Source organism: Artemia sp. Qi Xiang Cuo, chromosome 11 (genome assembly GCF_049724085.1).
Source record: "Artemia sp. Qi Xiang Cuo chromosome 11, ASM4972408v1, whole genome shotgun sequence".
Taxonomy (NCBI): domain Eukaryota; kingdom Metazoa; phylum Arthropoda; class Branchiopoda; order Anostraca; family Artemiidae; genus Artemia; species Artemia sp. Qi Xiang Cuo.
In genome coordinates this window covers 30,864,404-30,882,765 of record NC_142804.1, presented here as the reverse complement: position 1 = coordinate 30,882,765, position 18,362 = coordinate 30,864,404, and the positions used below count along the sequence as shown (strand labels likewise).

Here is an 18,362-nt window from a genome sequence, read left to right as displayed (position 1 = left end):
GGGGTAGTAAAGGCCAGTTTGTCCCTGTCACATGGCAATGCCGATGTCGAGAGAACCTTCTCAAAGTCAGGTCGTATTTTAACTGAGGATAAAACTAACTTGCATGGGTTTGAAGATACTAAATGCAAGGCTAGTGATTTGTGATGGTATGAAGAGATCCGGAAACCGACCTGAATGTTTGCTAATTACGCGAGAGCTCCTTGATCTTGGCCGGGCTTCAAGTCAGAGTTACAAAGCCCATCTTGAAAATGAGCGTAGGAAAAAAGACGAAATGGAAGCGCGTCGAAAGGAGGAAGAAGAGAAACTTGCCAAGCAGAAAGAAAACGAGCAGCTGATAGCAAGCGAAAAGAAGAAGATTGAAGCATTGGAATAAAATCTCAAAGACATAAAATCGAATCACACTGAACAAAGAAAAGTTACTGATAAGCTGATCGAGGAAGCTAATGAAAAACTAAAGAAGGCGATAAAAGCGAAAGACCTCGTGGAAATTGGGATTGCCCAGGCAATGGTTGAAGCAGCAACGAAAAGGCTAAGTGAAGAAAGAGAAACTGCCAAGAAAAACGAGTGCATACAGCAGAAAGTGTCGAAAAGGCAGGCAAGCTTGATTTCGTCGCTCGTCCCCAAGAAAAAGAAGTGATTTGAAGGCGGTGATTTATAAAGTCAGTACTGTGCAATTTTCAGCTTTTGTTTTGTGTTTTCTTTCCTTTTTTTTTCATTGTATCCTTGTATATGAATAAATTCAATGTATCTGAGAAAAAAAAAGCTAATGATGATCATCTAGACCTGAATTCAGTGTCTAGTTTTCTGAAGCTAACTTGTAACGGTGCCAAAGCTGGCGATCTTGACCAGTCATTGTTATTTGTGGTTCCCAAAATATGGTCACTTTTTTTTTTACTTTTGGTTACTATTTCGTCACTTTGTTTTACTTAAAAAGTACCTAAAGTTGCTATTTTTATGGTCAAGACTTGGTGGCAGCCCTGTGAGAGGTCTATTCCTGTTAAAGCCATCTGCTTTTTCCTTTAAGAAAAATTATCAGCAGATGTACATAACCTAGTTGTAATACAGGGCAATCAACTAGTGTCATTTCGGCCATGATTATTGGGACGGCTGAAGCTAATCATACTTCAAAAAATTAATTCAGTGACTCGGCGAAATGGACAGTTTTGGCTGTCAAGATCAATGCGTCAAATTTATCAAATAGCTTTTGTCTTCGTTGAGGTCCCCTTGTCTTTATAAACATGCCCTTTAAGTCTAAGCCTATCTGAGAAAACAACTTTTTGGGCCAATTCCAGGTGCCACATACAACACATCTTCAAAATATTTTTGTTTGCGTTCAGGTCTACATGACCCTGTCTATATGCCCTGTAAGTTGATGACAAAACTGTCAGAGACGAACAAAATTTTCGACCTATTTTTGGGCCTCACACATCAATACAACCAAAATGGTTGTCTATATAGGGGCCTACCTGGAATGAAGCTTATTAACGTCTTTGAAGCTGATTTGGGAGACGAAATAAAAGGCCCTGTTTTTGTGCGTCTCTAGTCTGTGGTGTTTGGTCTCGAAGGATAAAAAAGCATTCCGAGTCAAGAAACGTAGCTAAGTAAAAGTACTACGAAGCCTGTGTGATAAGAAAAAAGGTTTTGGGTCCATTCTCTGACAAGACAGTTTTTTTTTCAATTTGCGTAAGTGTCCTATTGACCCAATAGCTTACGGATGTAAGTATCAAGCTTTCAAGAAAATTTGTCGATTCTTTTTCGGATGAATCAATATTTGGGAAACAAAAAACTTTTGTCACTCGTATTCCTTTTCCTATGTCTGAACTCCTATTGCCCTCTTCAATCACTCCCTGAAAGTCTAAACTTGATCTCCCCCCATTCTTTCTTGAGGTACGAAGGTACCCCATTCTTTCTCGTATTAAGAATACGGTATTTTGATAGCTTTGGTGTATATACTGTCTCTTTATTGACCTTGCTACTTCTCCGCGAATAGATTCAAAGTTCCTCTGGAGCTAATAGTTCCAAAACTTTTAGGCGGATTGGAGACGTAAATTTCATCTTCCCACATCTTCTACCTCCAAACATTAAATGTGAAGGCCCCTTGCCTCCTCCCTCGCCCCACCACGCCAAATTTTTCAGCTCAATTCCCACCTGGCGCTCGCGAGATGTTGCAGATATGCCATTTTGATAACCTGGATGCATAATTTATTTTGATTTTTAACATGCCCCTCCTCCAGTCCAAACGCAAGGTCCAATTGGTCCCTGTCACACCACTGAAAATGTCAACTTGATCTACCAAACTGTTCCTGAAATAATGCAGATGTAATATTTTGATAAGCTAGGTACTCATAGTTTCTTTCCGTTTTCCTCGGTACTCGACGGGAATAGATTCCAGTTCAAGGAGGGCCCGAAGCGCTGAAATTTTTAACAGATTGGAGCTCTTATCCCCTTCCATAAAAATAGTATTTGGATTACCCTTGCCCTCCTCTCCCTAGAAATTTTAACTTGACACCCCATCCCCCTATTCGTTTCCGAGGCATTACGGATGAGCTATTTGGATAGCGTGTATATACTGCCTTTTGGTTTACTTTACTAATACACCGTGAATAGATTCGAAGTTTCTTTGGGGCTAATAGTTCTAAAGTTTTTAGGCGGATTGGAAATGCACATTGTTACCACATTCACTCGCTCTAAATACTAAATATGAAGGCCCTTGCCTCCTCCCTTCCGAAATACTCCGAAAGTTTCCCACCTGTCATTCACGAGATATTTTGATGCTATTTTGATAACCTGGATGCATAGTTTCTTTTGAAATTCATAGCTTCCCCCAAGAAAAATTTAACTCGATTTACCAAGCTGTTCTTGAAATAATGCTCTCCCAACCAAAAAAATTGAAGCCACTCCCCCCTCCACATACACTGCCTGAAAATTTCAACTGAATTCCCTAAGCCACTCCTAAGATGCTGCATATATGCTATTTTTATAGCCTGGATACACATAGTATCTTTAGATTCATTTTTGTCCCCTCCTCCAAATCAGAATTTGAGGCCCCCTCTAAACCTATTAAAAAATTCAACTCGATCTCTTAAATCGCTCCCGACATATTGTGGATACGTTATTTTGTTAACCAGAGTAAATATTCTGTCATTCGATTTACATTGCTAGTTCAACGTGAATAAAGGGGCTAGTCTCAAAGGGGCTTAAAATGCAAAAAGTTATAGAAGGATTTGAGGCAAAATATATTTACCCCTTCTCTGCTCCCTCCCTCTTGCTAGAATTTGAAGTCCATATTCTCCCCCCCCCCCAAGTTTCAACTTGATCTCCCAAACGATTGTCAAGATATCGCAGATGTATTATTCTTTTTAACCTGGCAACACATAGTGTCTTTTGATAAGCCTTGCTACTTAGTTATGAATAGATTTATAACTAAGTCCCATAGCAGCTTTGCAGTGCAAAAACATTTTGGTTGACGGGAGAAAATATGTTTAGTCTATCCCCGAATACAAAATTTGAAGTCCCCCCCCCTCTCATTATCCTACACTACCTGAAAGTTTCAACGCTGTTCGCCGAGTCTTTCGCTAGGTATTGAAAATATTGGTATGGTATTTTGACAACCTGCATTCACCCGGTGTCTTTTGATTTAGCTCCATCCTCTCCCCCAAAGCATAGTTCATTGTCTTTTTGCGACCCCCCTCCCCCTATTAAGACTCCCTGGAATTTTAAGAATACTTTCAAGTTGTTCCCGATATATTGCAGGTACGCCATTTTGATAACTTGATAACGCGTAGTTTTTTTTTATTCCCGCATCCACTTCTCTTGGTGACGATAGATTTAAGAACAAATCTTGCTTTAAACATTAGACGTCACTTACATTTATAATTGTTATTATTATTAATAAATAAAAGCCGAATTGGACACATTTCAAACCACGATATACCCCAGAGAACCCCTCCAAAAGAAAAGAAGGAAAATATTGCTTTTCCCGTAATAAATGACATCCTCCTACAACAGGAAGCCCTTATTACTGTGGTTTTTCTTTCTCTTCACGAAAAGAAGAAAGCCCTTAATTTTCAAAAGGGAGAAGAATAATAAACGGTAATCATAAAAGAACAAAACTAATCAACGTAATTAATAAAAAAAATAACAGAACAAAAAACACTTTTCCATCATTGTAACTTTCTTTTACACCAATAATAGTTGAAGGAAGCCTTTACTACGATGACTTTTTCTTTTTCCAAATGACGGTCCGTCATGTCTCCCACACAAAAAGGATAGCCTAATGATTTAGGTACAATTATTCTGCATATTATGTAGTAAGAATTGTTTTCTAACCTTACACCGTCCAAATACTTTACCCCCCAACCCTACCCCCTAATGCGCAAACATATAGCCCACATTATGTATTTTCCATCTATTCTGTCACTTCATTTTGTCTTGTCTCACGCTAAGCTGAAAGAAACTAAAGAAAAAACCGGTTCTATGGATGCGTCAATAAATGAACATTGAACAACTTGAGTGGTAGAGCGTTTATCACACAAGTCCAAAACTTCGCTATTACTTTCTTTTGCACAATTAACATACACAATATATACCTGAAAAAAAAAACATAAAATAAATTTACAGTGATAACGTACTTTAAACGTACCATTCACCTTTTCTCTATAGACTCTACTTTGGCTGCTAAAATACAAAAATATATTTAGCCTATCCTCAACACAAAATTTTAGTTCCCCATTCCCTCCCCCTTAATTCTCCTACACTCCCTAAGAGTTCCAACTCTATTCCCCGAGTCGTTCCCAAGGTATTGCAGATATTCGTATGTTTTTTTTTTAACCTTGATGCAGATAATGTCTTTTGGTTTAGCTACACCCTCTCCCCCAAGTCATAGTTCAACGTCCACTTCCCAAACCCACCTCCCATCAAGACTCCCTATAATTTTCAACTCGATACTACAAGTTGTTCTCGGATTATTGCAGATGCGCTATTTTGATAACCTGGCAACCTATGGTGTCTTGATTTACATCGCTACTGAACTATGCTTACATTATGAGTCCCAAAGGAGCTTATGGTTTAAAAATACTATGATGGATCAGAGACAAAAATTGTTTAGCCTCTTCCACTTTCCCAGTATAAAATTTGAAGTCGCTTTGTCCCCAATAGTGCTTGGGAGTTTAAACTTCGTCCCCAAAGTCGTTCCTGAGATGTTGCAAATATACGATCTCGGTTACCTGGTTACACATAGTGTCTTTTGATTTACCTTTTCCCCGCCCAAATCCAAATTTAAGATCCACTCGATCCCCCAAGTCATCCTCGAGAGATTACAGATAATTTGACAAATCTGGTGTCTATAGCATCTTATGATTTAGTCAGGTACTTTGACTTAGTCAGAAACATTTCGTTTCTAGAGTTTACTGGTGTTGAATACTGGGAATCTTGGCGTAGTGGACGATCCCTAAGAGCTTTTCTACTATAACTTACCTGAACGACGGCTAATTTAATTGCCCCTGTCGTGGGTTGGGGGGGGACGATATTGACATGGGAGGCATACTTAGACTTTTTCACGTTTCTTAACAAAATGACTATCTGAAAATTGGGATTTAATTTCATAGAGCTTACAGGACAGTGTCGGGTAGAAGAAAAAAGTACGGGAAGGAGAATGGTTGCCCTTTAATCACTTGTGGCTTTTGAAAAAGGCATGAGAAATTTCAATTTCTAATCCGTCGCTCCCAAGTTTCTACAACCACCTCTTCCACGAGAAGTGGTCAGATAAAAAAAATTTCAGGTAGTGTTGATGGGACTGTTGGAACAAATCAAAAGACACTATTTACATCCAGGTTTTCAAAGGATCCCTTAAGCTGTTAATTTATACCCTTAGCCTTACCTCAGATAATGCAGCTACACCCTTTTGGCAACCTGGATTCGCATAGTGTCATTTGATATAGTTCAACATTCCCTAGAAGTGTCAACTTAATGCTTTTAGCCGTTCCTGAGATATTGCAGATACACCGTTTTAACGTCTGGATGCACTCAGTGTCTGTCGATTTAATTCAACATCCCCCTCAATACTTCCCGAAAATTTCAACTTAATACCTTTAGACGCTGTAGATACGCTGTTTTTGGTAACCAGGATGGACACAGTGCGTTCCGATATAGTTCAACATCCCTTTAGTAATACCTGGAAGTTTTAGCTTACTAACCTTAGCAGTTCCTGAAATACTGCATATACGCCCTTTTGGCAACCTGAGTGCACATAGTGTATTTTGGTCTAATTCAAAATCTCCCTGAACAATCCCTGAAATTTTGAACATATACCCTTAGCCGTTCCTGTGATATATCAGTTACGCCATTTTAACAACCTGGATGTACATTGTGTCTTTTGATTGAGTTCAAAAGACAACAGTTCCTGAATATGTTAACTTTTCACTCTTAGCCGTTCCTGGGATAGTGTTTTTGCTTTAGTTTGACTTCCTTATTGACTCCCCCTGAAAGTTTTTAACTTGATACCCTTAGTCTTTTCTGAGATATTGTAGATACGCTCTTTTGACAACCTGCATGCAATAGTGTCTTTTGATTTAGTTCAACATCCCTCTCCACATTCCCTGAAAGTCTCACCTTAATGCCTTTAGCTTTTTGGACACTCAAGATTAAATATGCTCTCTTTTCCAATAATAAATATATAAATTGTGGACAACTTGCATAATTTACCCCCTTGCACCAGAGGCTTATCCAGCTAAAAAGAGCATGGGAGGGAGGCTGGTCGCCCTCCAATCATTTTTGACTTTAAAAAAAGCCCTAGAGCTTCGGATTTCAAATCGGATGAGCTCATTCCAAAGTTTTTACAAATACTTCCGTACGAAGTGGCTTGGGGAAAATATTACATTGAATCAACATCGCTATTTATTTTGGCAGCGCTATTGGGCAACTTATGATAAGACCTAAAGATTTAAATAACAACTGACAATTTCCATTATTTACGGCCCTTGTCCCAGAGGCTGCGGAGGTTCACGTCACCCTTGGAGGTATATTTATTGGACTCTTGAACCATTTTCAGTAGAATTTCTATCGCAAATTTTTTTTATCAGATGTCTTTGGAGGATGTGAGGGGGGGGGCTGTTAGTAAAAAGGGCATGGGAAGGGTCAAGTGGTGTGAAGAAAAAGACGTTGAAGACATATGGCTCCTTACATAGGCAGTGCTAGACTGCTGTCCCTGATCAAAACATTTTTTTTATAGTTTTTACTTCAGAAAGACAAGAGAAGGGTTACTTTCATCTTCCACCAGTTTTATACAGATTCTTTGTTACTTAACTACAGAACGCCAGATCTGATAGTTTAACTATCAAAATAGGCTTCTATCGACGATTTTCAAATTTTTAATTTTACCGACCTGTAATAACTTAGCGGAGCTTAGCAACATTGTTTCCAACACAGCAAAGGGAGTTTTTAATCCGTGTAATCTTGTGTACTTAATTCCATTAATATATTAAAAATAAAGATTCGGAACGTTGTCGAATCAATTTTTTTCTTTTCAAGGGATGTGACATTTTCTGATGCTGGTGCTTATTCCTGTTTTGCGCTCAACAAATTTGGCTCAATCGATGCAACTGGGAACCTTGTTGTCAAGGGTAAGCGGAGAAAAAGACCTATTTCTCCTTTTTATTGAGTTTCGCTCGAGCTTTTTATTAGAAACGAAAGGGATACTGTAATGACCAGACAGGTTCAAGAATTAATTTGCTTTGGATCATTTCTGGGAAGTTCCTGAGGGATTTGAGTTTGTGTCGCTTGGTAATTGTTTGTTCCAACCAGGAAATTGGTCTTTGTTAAATGGAACGGAAGTTTTAGATCAGGGGTTATCCTAATTATGAAAACAATTTAGTTGCTTTATTCTTATTGATGTTGTTGATGATGTACATAGCTTTATTGTTGATGTTGCACAAAGAACGCAATAAGAAAATGAATTAATAGCTCTATGGATAAACATCATTTCAGCTCTTGTTACTTATTCCCATAGTAGTAATAGAAAGACATCATATATCCATATTCCATAAGATCCTTTCAGAAACCAAATTGACTGATTTGACTGTAAAATGTGTTGATAATATTTTCTATAGTTACAGACAAGGCTTCAAACCCTAGGGGGTTTGAAGTTTGAACCCCCCCCACCCCACTGAAAGTTTGGTCCGACTCGTAAAAACGTAACAAAAATGCATATAAATAAATTTTTAATGTGTTGTTTAAGTATTTTTTTGTAAAAGTTAAATTGTGATGAAATTACTTTGTATGTATAAAAAGCAGGACATCTGGTAATTAAGGCCAGGGGACCAACAAGAAGATACTAAGTAAATTAGCAATAATATTTAGCAAACTAAATTGTTTGGAAGCAGATAGAAAGCTTTCCTGTTGACATCTTACATGATAAAGGCTAATACATTAATATTCGAACGGCAAACTTACATACTGTAAACACTTCAGAACTGCGAAAATAAACTTATAACTCAGTTGTATATGGATGTTCGTAAGCTCAAAACTTCCTGCTACATAAAAATAAAAGAGAAAAGCTTTCTTCGCGTTTTTCAATTTCAGACTCGTAGTGAAAATTTTATTCTGTCTTACGGCCCTTTTATTTCAGTGTCTGGTATAATGGTAACTTGATTATGGTAACAGTGTCTGGTATAATGAGTAAAGGGTCTTCTATTAAAGTTTTTGAAACGTTTTGTGCTAATGAAAGCTTCGAAGCGAAGCTACTAGATGCTTTCTCTTACTTTTTAATAAAATTTAATATACCCCACTTTGAGAATCGCAATTCTAAGTTGGACTTCATTTAAGCAGCAAAAAACACATGTTCATAGAGAAAATATTTTGGGAGAATGCAATGGCAGGGTGGTTTTTATTTTTGACCCTTGTGTATAGATATGGATGAGACTGGGTCATATAATGGGTGACTGTGAGCAATTCAGCGAGTTGCGAAAGGAAGTAAGGCAAGACATTTATTACAAATATAACTATCAGAAGCCTGGAAGTAAGTTGCGAAAGGAAGTAAGACAAGAAATTTATTACAAAAATAACTATCAGAAGCCTGGTTAAGTCAAACTCTTACCAGACGTAGTCAAACCAAAAAATACAAAAAAGACATAAAAACCGTACACTTAAAACTGGCAAAAGGATGCACCGTCATTTTATCAAATTGGTTAAAAAAAAGATTAATAAAAAGTTAAAAACATAGATATACCTATTCAGGCGATAATATGCCAGAAAAAAATTAAAACAAATAAAACTAAGAAATTCAAAGGGTCATTAAAAACATAGCAAGGAGAAAAAAAATTGGAACTATATAAAAACAAGAAGTAAATTAGTTGGATGTTTTGTTAGTTTTTTTCTACAAAATAAAGGATAAAAGTTTTTTTGTATCTTGAAGCCGAGCAGCGAACGGGGGAGAAGGTAAGACCAGGTTATGGAGTGGAAAAGTGTATGGAAAGCATAGGTCTGATGAAAGATGGCTGGCGAGCATAGTGAGTTTAGTGTTGGGCGATATGACATCGATATTGATATATCGGACCAAATATCGATATCGAATATCGAAATTGGTATATTTTAGGGGTCTCTCATCCCCTATATTCCCTGCGGTAAATCCACCACATGAAATTTCTGCAAATTTTCAGCATACATCTTCGAGATTCTTTACAGGTTTGAATTCTTTCACCTATAATTGATGAAAGCTCAAAATCTTATTCTGTGGTCAAAAACATGTATTCTTTTTCTTTTTAATTCTTATATAGTAATTCTTTAAAAAAAAATTCTTTTTAATGTTATCACTTTTATAACTTTAAGAAATCAGAAATTAATTAAGATTTTAAGGAATGAATATCAGCATGTGCATATTAAATTGACAATGCAGATTTTTTTCAGTAAATTCATTTGAATTTTTTCAGTAAAGTACAAATTGTATTCTGGCTTTTAGAAAGCTAGGGGTTTAAAACCCTATTCAGTCTTGGTTACGTCATGTGTTGGTGAAGCCTGGGCATGAATTTAAAAAAAAAATAATCGAAATTAAATTTGAAAAAAAATATGTTCAACTATGACTGGGGTAGGGGGTTATTTTCCTCAGGGAGTATTCTTAATGGGGTTGAAGAATTTTTCAAGAGAAAACACCTAAACCTATAGATAGACTCATCAAATTGTTAATGTCTAAACTTTTATAGACGAAAAACGCGCCGAATCTAATGAACTAGCTTTGCTTATTTTTTGCACCGTAGTACTTTAGACGAAAATGTAGCATTTCCCTTGAAAATGTTGAAGGAAAATTTTATGAATCCAGAATAAAGACATAGATGAAAATTAAAATGAAAAAGAAAAAAATCAATACCGTTTTGAAACAATTTCCTGGCTGGATATAAATATACGAGTTGTGGGGCATGTAATAAGAATTTAGGCTCGAAATATAACTAACTTACACAGATTATACTACTAACGTTAAACATTACCTTATTAGCAGTCATGTTAAAATTACTGGGAATTACAAAGTTGAATCAGAGCTCTTAAGCAGGGATGTAGTTCCAACATTTTATTGGGGGGGGGGGGCAATAGGAATCTCAATTCGAAAAGTCAAGAGCATGGGCTATAGAATCATTTTTCATAGGCAGCACGATAGCGCTGCCTAAGTAAAGAACGATGTGGGCACAATGTATTATTTATTTTTTCTTCTCCATACCCGGGCGCTTCGTATCGAAGGAGTAGTCGTAGAAACTTCGAAAATTGCTCATTCGACTGGAAATTGGAGTGGCTAGTGCCTTTTTTAATAATCGATTGGAGGGCAACTAGACCCCCCCCCCCACGCCCGTCATTCCCCCAAACGCATCCAATCAAAATTTTGAGATAGCCATTTTGTTCAGCGTAGTTGAGTTCCAGATAGAAAATATCTTTTGTGGAGGACACTCTCCATAACCCTCGTGGCAAGGGTTTTCAGTTATGCCCTATGGGCATGTAAGAACGATGTTGGCATTTATTCATTTATCAATGTGTCATTTATTATTTTTTTTTTCCTTTAGAGCAGGGCACTTCATATGGAAGGGGCCGTCGTAGAAACCTCAAAAGGGGCTCTTTCAATTGAAAATCGAGAGTTCCAGTGCCCTTTTTAATAGTCGAAAGTGATTGGAGGGCAACTAGCCCCCCCCCCTCCCACACCCATCATTTCCCCAAACACATCCACTCAAAATTTTGAGACAATCATTTTGTTCAGCGTAGTTGATTTCCAGATAAAAAAATGTTTTTGAGGAGGACACTCCCCCACAACCAACAGGGCAAGGGTTTTAAGTTATGCCCTGGAGGCTTATAATGTTTTTTATAGAAGGCGTTGTCGTAGAAACTTTGAAAATTCAACTGCCCTTTTTAATAGTCGAAAGTGATTGGAGGGCAACTAGCCCCCCCCCCCACGCCAACCATTCCTCCAAACATCCAATCAAAATTGTGAGACATCTATTTTTTTGTGCGTAGTTGATTTCCATATACAATATATGTTTTGAGGAGGACACTCCCCCAAAATCCTCAGGGCAAGGGTTTTAAGCTATGCCCTGGGGGCATATGATGTTTTTGTAGAAGGCGTAGAAACTTCAAAACAGGCTCATTCGATTGGAAATTCAGAGGGCTAGTGCCCTTTTTAATAGTCGAAAGTGATTGGAGGGCAACTAGCCTCCCCCCCCCACGCCCATCATTCCCCCAAACACATCCAATCAAAATTTTGAGATAGCCATTTTGTTCAGCTCAGTTGATTTGCAGATAGAAAATGTGTTTTTGAGGAGGGCACTCCCCCACAACCCTCAGGGCAAGGGTTTTGAGTTATGCTTTGGGGGTATATAAGGTTTATATAGAAGGCCTTGTCGTAGAAACTTCAAAAGGGGCTCATTCGATTGGAAATTCAAAGGACTGGTAACCTTTTTAATTGTCAAAAGTGATTGGAGGGCAACTAGCCCCCCCCCCCGCCACGCCAATCATTCCCCCAAACACATCCAATCAAAATTTGAGATAGCCACTTTGTTCAGCGTAGTTGATTTCCAGATAGAAAAAAATGTTTTTGAGGAGGACACTCCCCCACAACCCTCTGGGCAAGGGTTTTTAAGTTATGCGCTTGGGGCATATAAGGTTTTTATAGAAGGCGTTGTCGTAGAAACTTTAAAACAGGCTCATTCGATTGCAAATTCAAAGGGCTAGTGCCCTTTTTTATAGTCGAAAATGATTAGACGGCTAATCACCCCCCTCCACCACGCACATCATTCCCCCAATCATATCCAATCAAAATTTTGAGATAGCCATTTTGTTCAGCGTAGTTGATTTCCAGATAGAAAATATGTTATTGAGGAGTACACTCCTCCACAACCAACAGGGCAAGGGTTTAAAGTTATGCCCTGGGGCATATAAGGTTTTTTATAGAAGGCGTTGTCGTAGAAACTTCAAAACCGGCTCATTCGATTGGAAATTCAAATGCCCTTTATAATAGTCGAAATTTATTGGAGGGCAACTAGCCCCCCCCCCCACGCCCACCATTCCTCCAAACACATCCAATCAAAATTGTGAGATATCCATTTTTTTCAGCGTAGTTGATTTCCTTATAGAAAATATGCTTTTGAGGAGGACACTCCCCCAAAACCCTCAGGGCAAGGGTTTTAAGTTATGCCCTGGGGGCATATGAGGTTTGTGTAGAAGGCGTAGAAACGTCAAAACAGGCTCATTCGATTGGAAATTCCGAGGGCTAATGCCCTTTTTAATAGTCGAAGTGATTGGAGGGCAACTAGCCCCCTCCCCCCCCCGCCCATCATTCCCCCAAACACATCCAATCAAAATTTTGACATAGCCATTTTGTTCAGCATAGTTCATTTCCATATAGAAAATGTGTTTTTGAGGAGGGCACTCCACCACAACCTCAGGGCAAGGGTTTTGAGTTATGCCCTGGGGGTATATAAGGTTTATATAGAAGGCCTTGTCGTAGAAACTTCAAAAGGGGCTCATTCGATTGGAAATTCAAAGGGCTGGTGACCTTTTTAATCGTCAAAAGTGATTGGAGGGCAACTAGCCGCCCCCCCCCAACGCCAATCATTCCCCCAAACACATCCAATCAAAATTTGAGATAGCCTATTTGTTCAGCGTAGTTGATTTCTAAATAAAAAAATATTTTTGAGGAGGACACTCCCCCAAAACCCTCAGGGCAAGCGTTTTTAAGTTATGTGCTGGGGGCATATAAGTTTTTTATAGAAGGTGTTGTCGTAGAAACTTCAAAAAAGGCTCATTCAATTGGAAATTCAAAGGGATAGTGCCCTTTTTAATAGTCGAAAGTGATTAGAGGGCAACTAGCCCCCTCCCTCCAACGCCCATCATTCCCCCAAACACATCCAATCAAAATTTTGAGATAGCCATTTTGTTCAGCTCAGTTGATTTCCAGATAGAAAATATGTTATTGAGGAGGACACTCCCGCACAACCAACAGGGCAATGGTTTAAAGTTATGCCCTGGGGCATATAAGGTTTTTTATAGAAGGCGTTGTCGTAGAAACTTCAAAACAGGCTCATTCGATTGGAAATTCAAATGCCCTTTTTAATAGTCGAAATTTATTGGACGGCAACTAGTCCCCCCCCCCACGCCCACCATTCCTCCAAACACATCCAATCAAAATTGTGAGATATCCATTTTTTTTCAGCGTAGTTGATTTCCTTAGAGAAAATATGCTTTTGAGGAGGACACTCCCCCAAAACCCTCAGGGCAAGGGTTTTAAGTTATGCCCTGGGGGCATATGAGGTTTTTGTAGAAGGCGTAGAAACGTCAAAACAGGCTCATTCGATTGGAAATTCCGAGGGCTAATGCCCTTTTTAATAGTCGAAGTGATTGGAGGGCAACTAGCCCCCCCCCCCTCACGCCCATCATTCGCCCAAACACATCCAATCAAAATTTTGAGATAGTCATCATGTTCAGCGTAGTTGATTTCCAGATAGAAAATGTGTTTTTGAGGAGGGCACTCCCCCACAACCTGGTTTTGAGTTATGTCCTGGGGGTATATAAGGTTTATATAGAAGGTGTTGTCGTAGAAACTTCAAAAGGGGCTAATTCGATTGGAAATTCAAAGGGCTGGTGACCTTTTTAATTGTCAAGTGATTGCAGGGCAAGTAGCCCCCCCCCCACACCAATCTTTCCCCCAAACACATCCAATCAAAATTCGACATAGCCATTTTGTTCAGCGTAGTTGATTTACAAATAGAAAATATGTTGTTGAGGAGGACACTTCCCCACAACCCTCAGGGCAAGGGTTTTAAGTTATGCCCTGGGGGCATATAAGGTTTTATAGAAGGCGTTGTCGTAGAAACTTCAAAAAAGGCTCATTCAATTGGAAATTCAAAGGGCTAGGGCACTTTTTGATAGTCGAAAGTGATTGGAAAGCAACAAGCCCCCCCCCCACGCTAATCATTCCCCCAGACACATCCAATCAAAATTTTGAGATAGCCATTTTGTTCAGCGTTGTTGATTTCCTGGTAGAAATATGTTTTTGAGGAGGACACTCCCCCACAACCCTCAGGGCAAGGGTTTTTAGTTATGCCCTGAGGGCATAAAAGGTTTTTATAGAAGGTGCTGTCGTAGAACCTTCAAAAAAAGCTCATTCGATTGGAACTTCCAAGGGCTAGTGCCCTTTTTAGTAGTCGAAAATGATTGGAGGGCAACTAGCCCCCCCCCCCCGCCGATCATTGCCCCAAACCCATCCAATAACAATTTTGAGATAGCCGTTTTGTTCTGTGTAGTTGATTTCCAGACAGAAAATATGTTTTTGAGGAGGACACTCCCCATAACTCTCAGAGCAAGGGTTATAAGTTATGCCCTGGGGGCATATAAGGTTTTTATTGAAATCTTTGTCGTAGAAACTTGAAAAAAGGCTCATTCGATTTGAAATTCAAAGGGCTACTACCTTTTTTAATAGTCGAAAGTGATTAGTGATATTTTTTGTTGTTGTTGTTGTTTAGACCAGGGCACTTCGTATCGAAGGAGTTTTCGTTAGAACTTTGAAAGGGGCTCATTTGACTTAAAATAGAAAGGGTTGATGCCCTTTTTGATAGTCAAAAGTCGCCGGATGGCTATTAATCCCCGTTCCCAGACCACCCTCCTCTTCTCACAGTACGCTTGAAAACTGAACTTTGGCATAAGACTAAATCAAAATGCACTGTGTTAATTCTACTTACCAAAAAGGCATTTCAGCAGTATCCCAAGAACGACTGAGGGTATTATGATCTAACTTTCGGGGCTATTTCTGCTCTTAAAATTTAACCAAATCAAAATACCGTAAGTGTATCCAAGCTGTCAAAGAAAGTAATCAGATTTTTTTGAAAATGGTATCAAGTTTTTCATTTCAGGTCAACTAGATGAGGTATGAAACTAAATTAAACAGTACTGTTTGTGTCCAGATTTTTAAAAGGGTGTATTTTTTTTTAAATTGCTGAAAATTTTTCTCCGGCGCACAAATAGCAGGCCGAACTATAAAGTCTTAAAAAATGAAAAGATTTAAAGCATCATTTTCTTTTCCCCTGAAAAAACTATGTCAATGTAAAACGAACAGAAAGTAATTTAAAAAAACTTTTTCCACTTAATAAGTTTTTCAAAGAAAAATAAAGAACTCCATTAAACAAAAAATGAGCAAAAATAAACTCAAATAATCTACTAGGAGTTGTCGTAGGAACTTCGAAAAGGGCTCAATCGATTGAAAATAGAAAGGGCTGATGCCCTTTTTAATAGTCGAAAGTGATTGGAGGGAAACTAATCCCCCACCCACGCCCACCCTCCCATTTGACTTTATGTTTAAAAACTAAATGTTGCCATAAGATTAAATCAAAATGCACCGTGTTAATGCTAATTCCCAATAAGGCATCTCAGCAGTATCCCAAGAACGACTGAGGGTATTATGTTCGAACTTTTGGGGCTGCTTCTGCTCTTAAAATTTAACCAAATCAAAATAGCGGAAGTTCATCCAAGCTATCAGAGAAATCAAACAGATTTGTTTGCGAATGGTATAAAATTTTCCATTTCAGGTCAGCTAGAGGAGGTATGAAACTAAATTAAACACTACTATTTGTGTCCAGATTTTTAAGAGGGTGTATGTTGTTAAAAATTGCTGAAAATTGTTCTCCAGTATACAAATAGCAGGCCAAACTTATAAATTCTTTAAAAAACGAAAATATTTAAAGTATTATTTTCTTTTTCTCTGAAAAGACTATGCCAATATAAAACGAACAGAAATTAATTTAAAAAAATTTTCCATAAAATAAGTTTTTCAAAGAAAAGTAGAGAACTCCATTAAACAAGAAATGAGCAAAAATAAAATAATCTACCAAGCGTGAAACTACCACAAATCAGCATCGATAAATAAATGAAACCCAAAACGAACAGAAATTACAATAAATAACCGAGTCAAACTCAAAAGGAGCAGAAATTAACATAAGTTGGGCTCGAACCCCTATACCTTCCCAAGGCCAGAACATAATTTGCACTTTACTGAAAAAAATACAAATGAATATGCATTGTCAGTGTAATATACATATACGGATATTTAGCAATCATAATGTTAATATTATTTGATTTTTTTAAGTTATAAAAGTAAAAACATTTATATTTTTGTCATTAAAGTGCAAATTATGTTCTGGCCTTGGGAAGGGATAGGGGTTTTGAGCCCAACTTATGTTAATTTCTGCTAGTTTTGAGTTCGACTTGGTTAATTATTTTAATTCCTGCTCGTTTTCGGTTTTCTTTATTTATTAATTCTGGTTTATGGTAGTTTTACGCTTGGTAGATTATTTTATTTTTGTTCAGTTTATGTTTAATAAAGTTTTTACTTTTAATTGAAAAACTTATTGTGTGGAAAAAGTTTTTTTAATTAATTTCTATTCGTTTTATATTTACATAGTCTTTTCAGGGAAAAAGAAAATAATACTTTAAATTCTTTTTTTTTTTCAAAAATTTATGGTTTGTCCTGCTATTTGTGTGCTGGAGAAAAATTTTCAGCCATTTTTAACAACCTACACCCTCTTAAAAATCTGGACACAAATAGTAGTGTTTAATTTAGTTTCATACCTCCTCTAGTTGACCTGAAATGGAAAACTTGATACCATTCGCAAAAAAAAATCTGTTTACTTTCTTTGATAGCTTGGATACACTTACGCTATATTGATTTGGTTAAATATTAAGAGAAGAAGCAGCCCCGAAAGTTTGAACATAATACCCTCAGTCGTTCTTGGGATACTGTTGAGATGCCTTATTCGGAATTAGCATTAAAACTGTGCGTTCGGATTTAATCTTATGGCAACATTTAGGTTTTAAACATAAAGTCAAACGGAAGGGTGGGCGTGGGAGGGGGATTAGTTTCCCTCCAACCACTTTCGACTATTAAAAAGGGCATCAACCCTTTCTATTTTCAATCGAATGATCCCTTTTCGAAGTTCCTACGACAACTCCTTCGATACAAAGTGCCCTGGTCTAAACAACAACAACAACAACAAAAATAATACATTATAGCCACATAGATCTTTACTATAAAAATGTCAAGCCTTCCAATCACTTTCGACTATTAAAAAGGGCTCGTTTTGAGTTTGACTCGGTTATTTATTGTAATTTCTGTTCGTTTTGGGTTTCATTTATTTATCGATGCTGATTTGTGGTAGTTTCACGCTTGGTAGATTATTTGATTTTATTTTTGCTCATTTTTTGTTTAATGAAGTTCTTTACTTTTTTTAAAAAAAGTTATTTAATGGAAAAAGTTTTTTTTTAATTAAAGACAGCAAAAAAGTCACTTTGTTGTTTTATGAAAATACCAAAAAAAGGGCCTTTTCCCATGAAAAGACTCCAGAAAAAGGCTTTTTTCCTAATTTGGGCTGAGGCAGAAACTAGGGAGGAACCTGCCCCCCCCCCCATTACCACCAATGGAAGTAGCACATAGACAACTCTGTAGGGAGATGCTTAAAGACTGAATTTAAAGCTAATTTCAGCGTGCTTTTAATAGATTTATAGTAAAATAGAGCTTTATAAAGTCTCATCAGGCGGTGATAAAATGTTGAGGTCTCCGTTGCCTTATTGTCTGAATTTCTACCATGAAATAAGCCCGTGGTTTGAAAAGCAAATGGTACAAAGAAGACTTGTTTATAAGACGCTTTAGTGTAGTAGTTATTACTTGCGGCTTTGGTAACAGTTTGGCTTTTGGTATGTCCAAATCTTGGATAGAACATTTTTTTCATGTGTATTTTATTTCAAGCACCGATTCATTTCCAATGATCATTGTCCCAAAATGTTAAAGTGAAAGAAGCAAAAATAATGGAAACGAATTTTTTATTGATTATTTTAGCTGCACAACTTAA

The 18,362-nt window shown here is 37.6% G+C and overlaps 1 protein-coding gene across 1 annotated transcript in view; it reads left to right on the top strand.

Annotated features, from left to right (window-relative positions):
• Nrg (Neuroglian) overlaps positions 1–18,362 on the top strand; it is a 119,806-nt gene that overhangs the window by 34,261 nt on the left and 67,183 nt on the right. Inside the window, exon 9 of the mRNA XM_089096452.1 lies at positions 7,528–7,619. Coding sequence (XP_088952578.1) covers positions 7,528–7,619 — 92 coding nt within the window. The remainder of the gene's footprint in view (positions 1–7,527; positions 7,620–18,362) is intronic.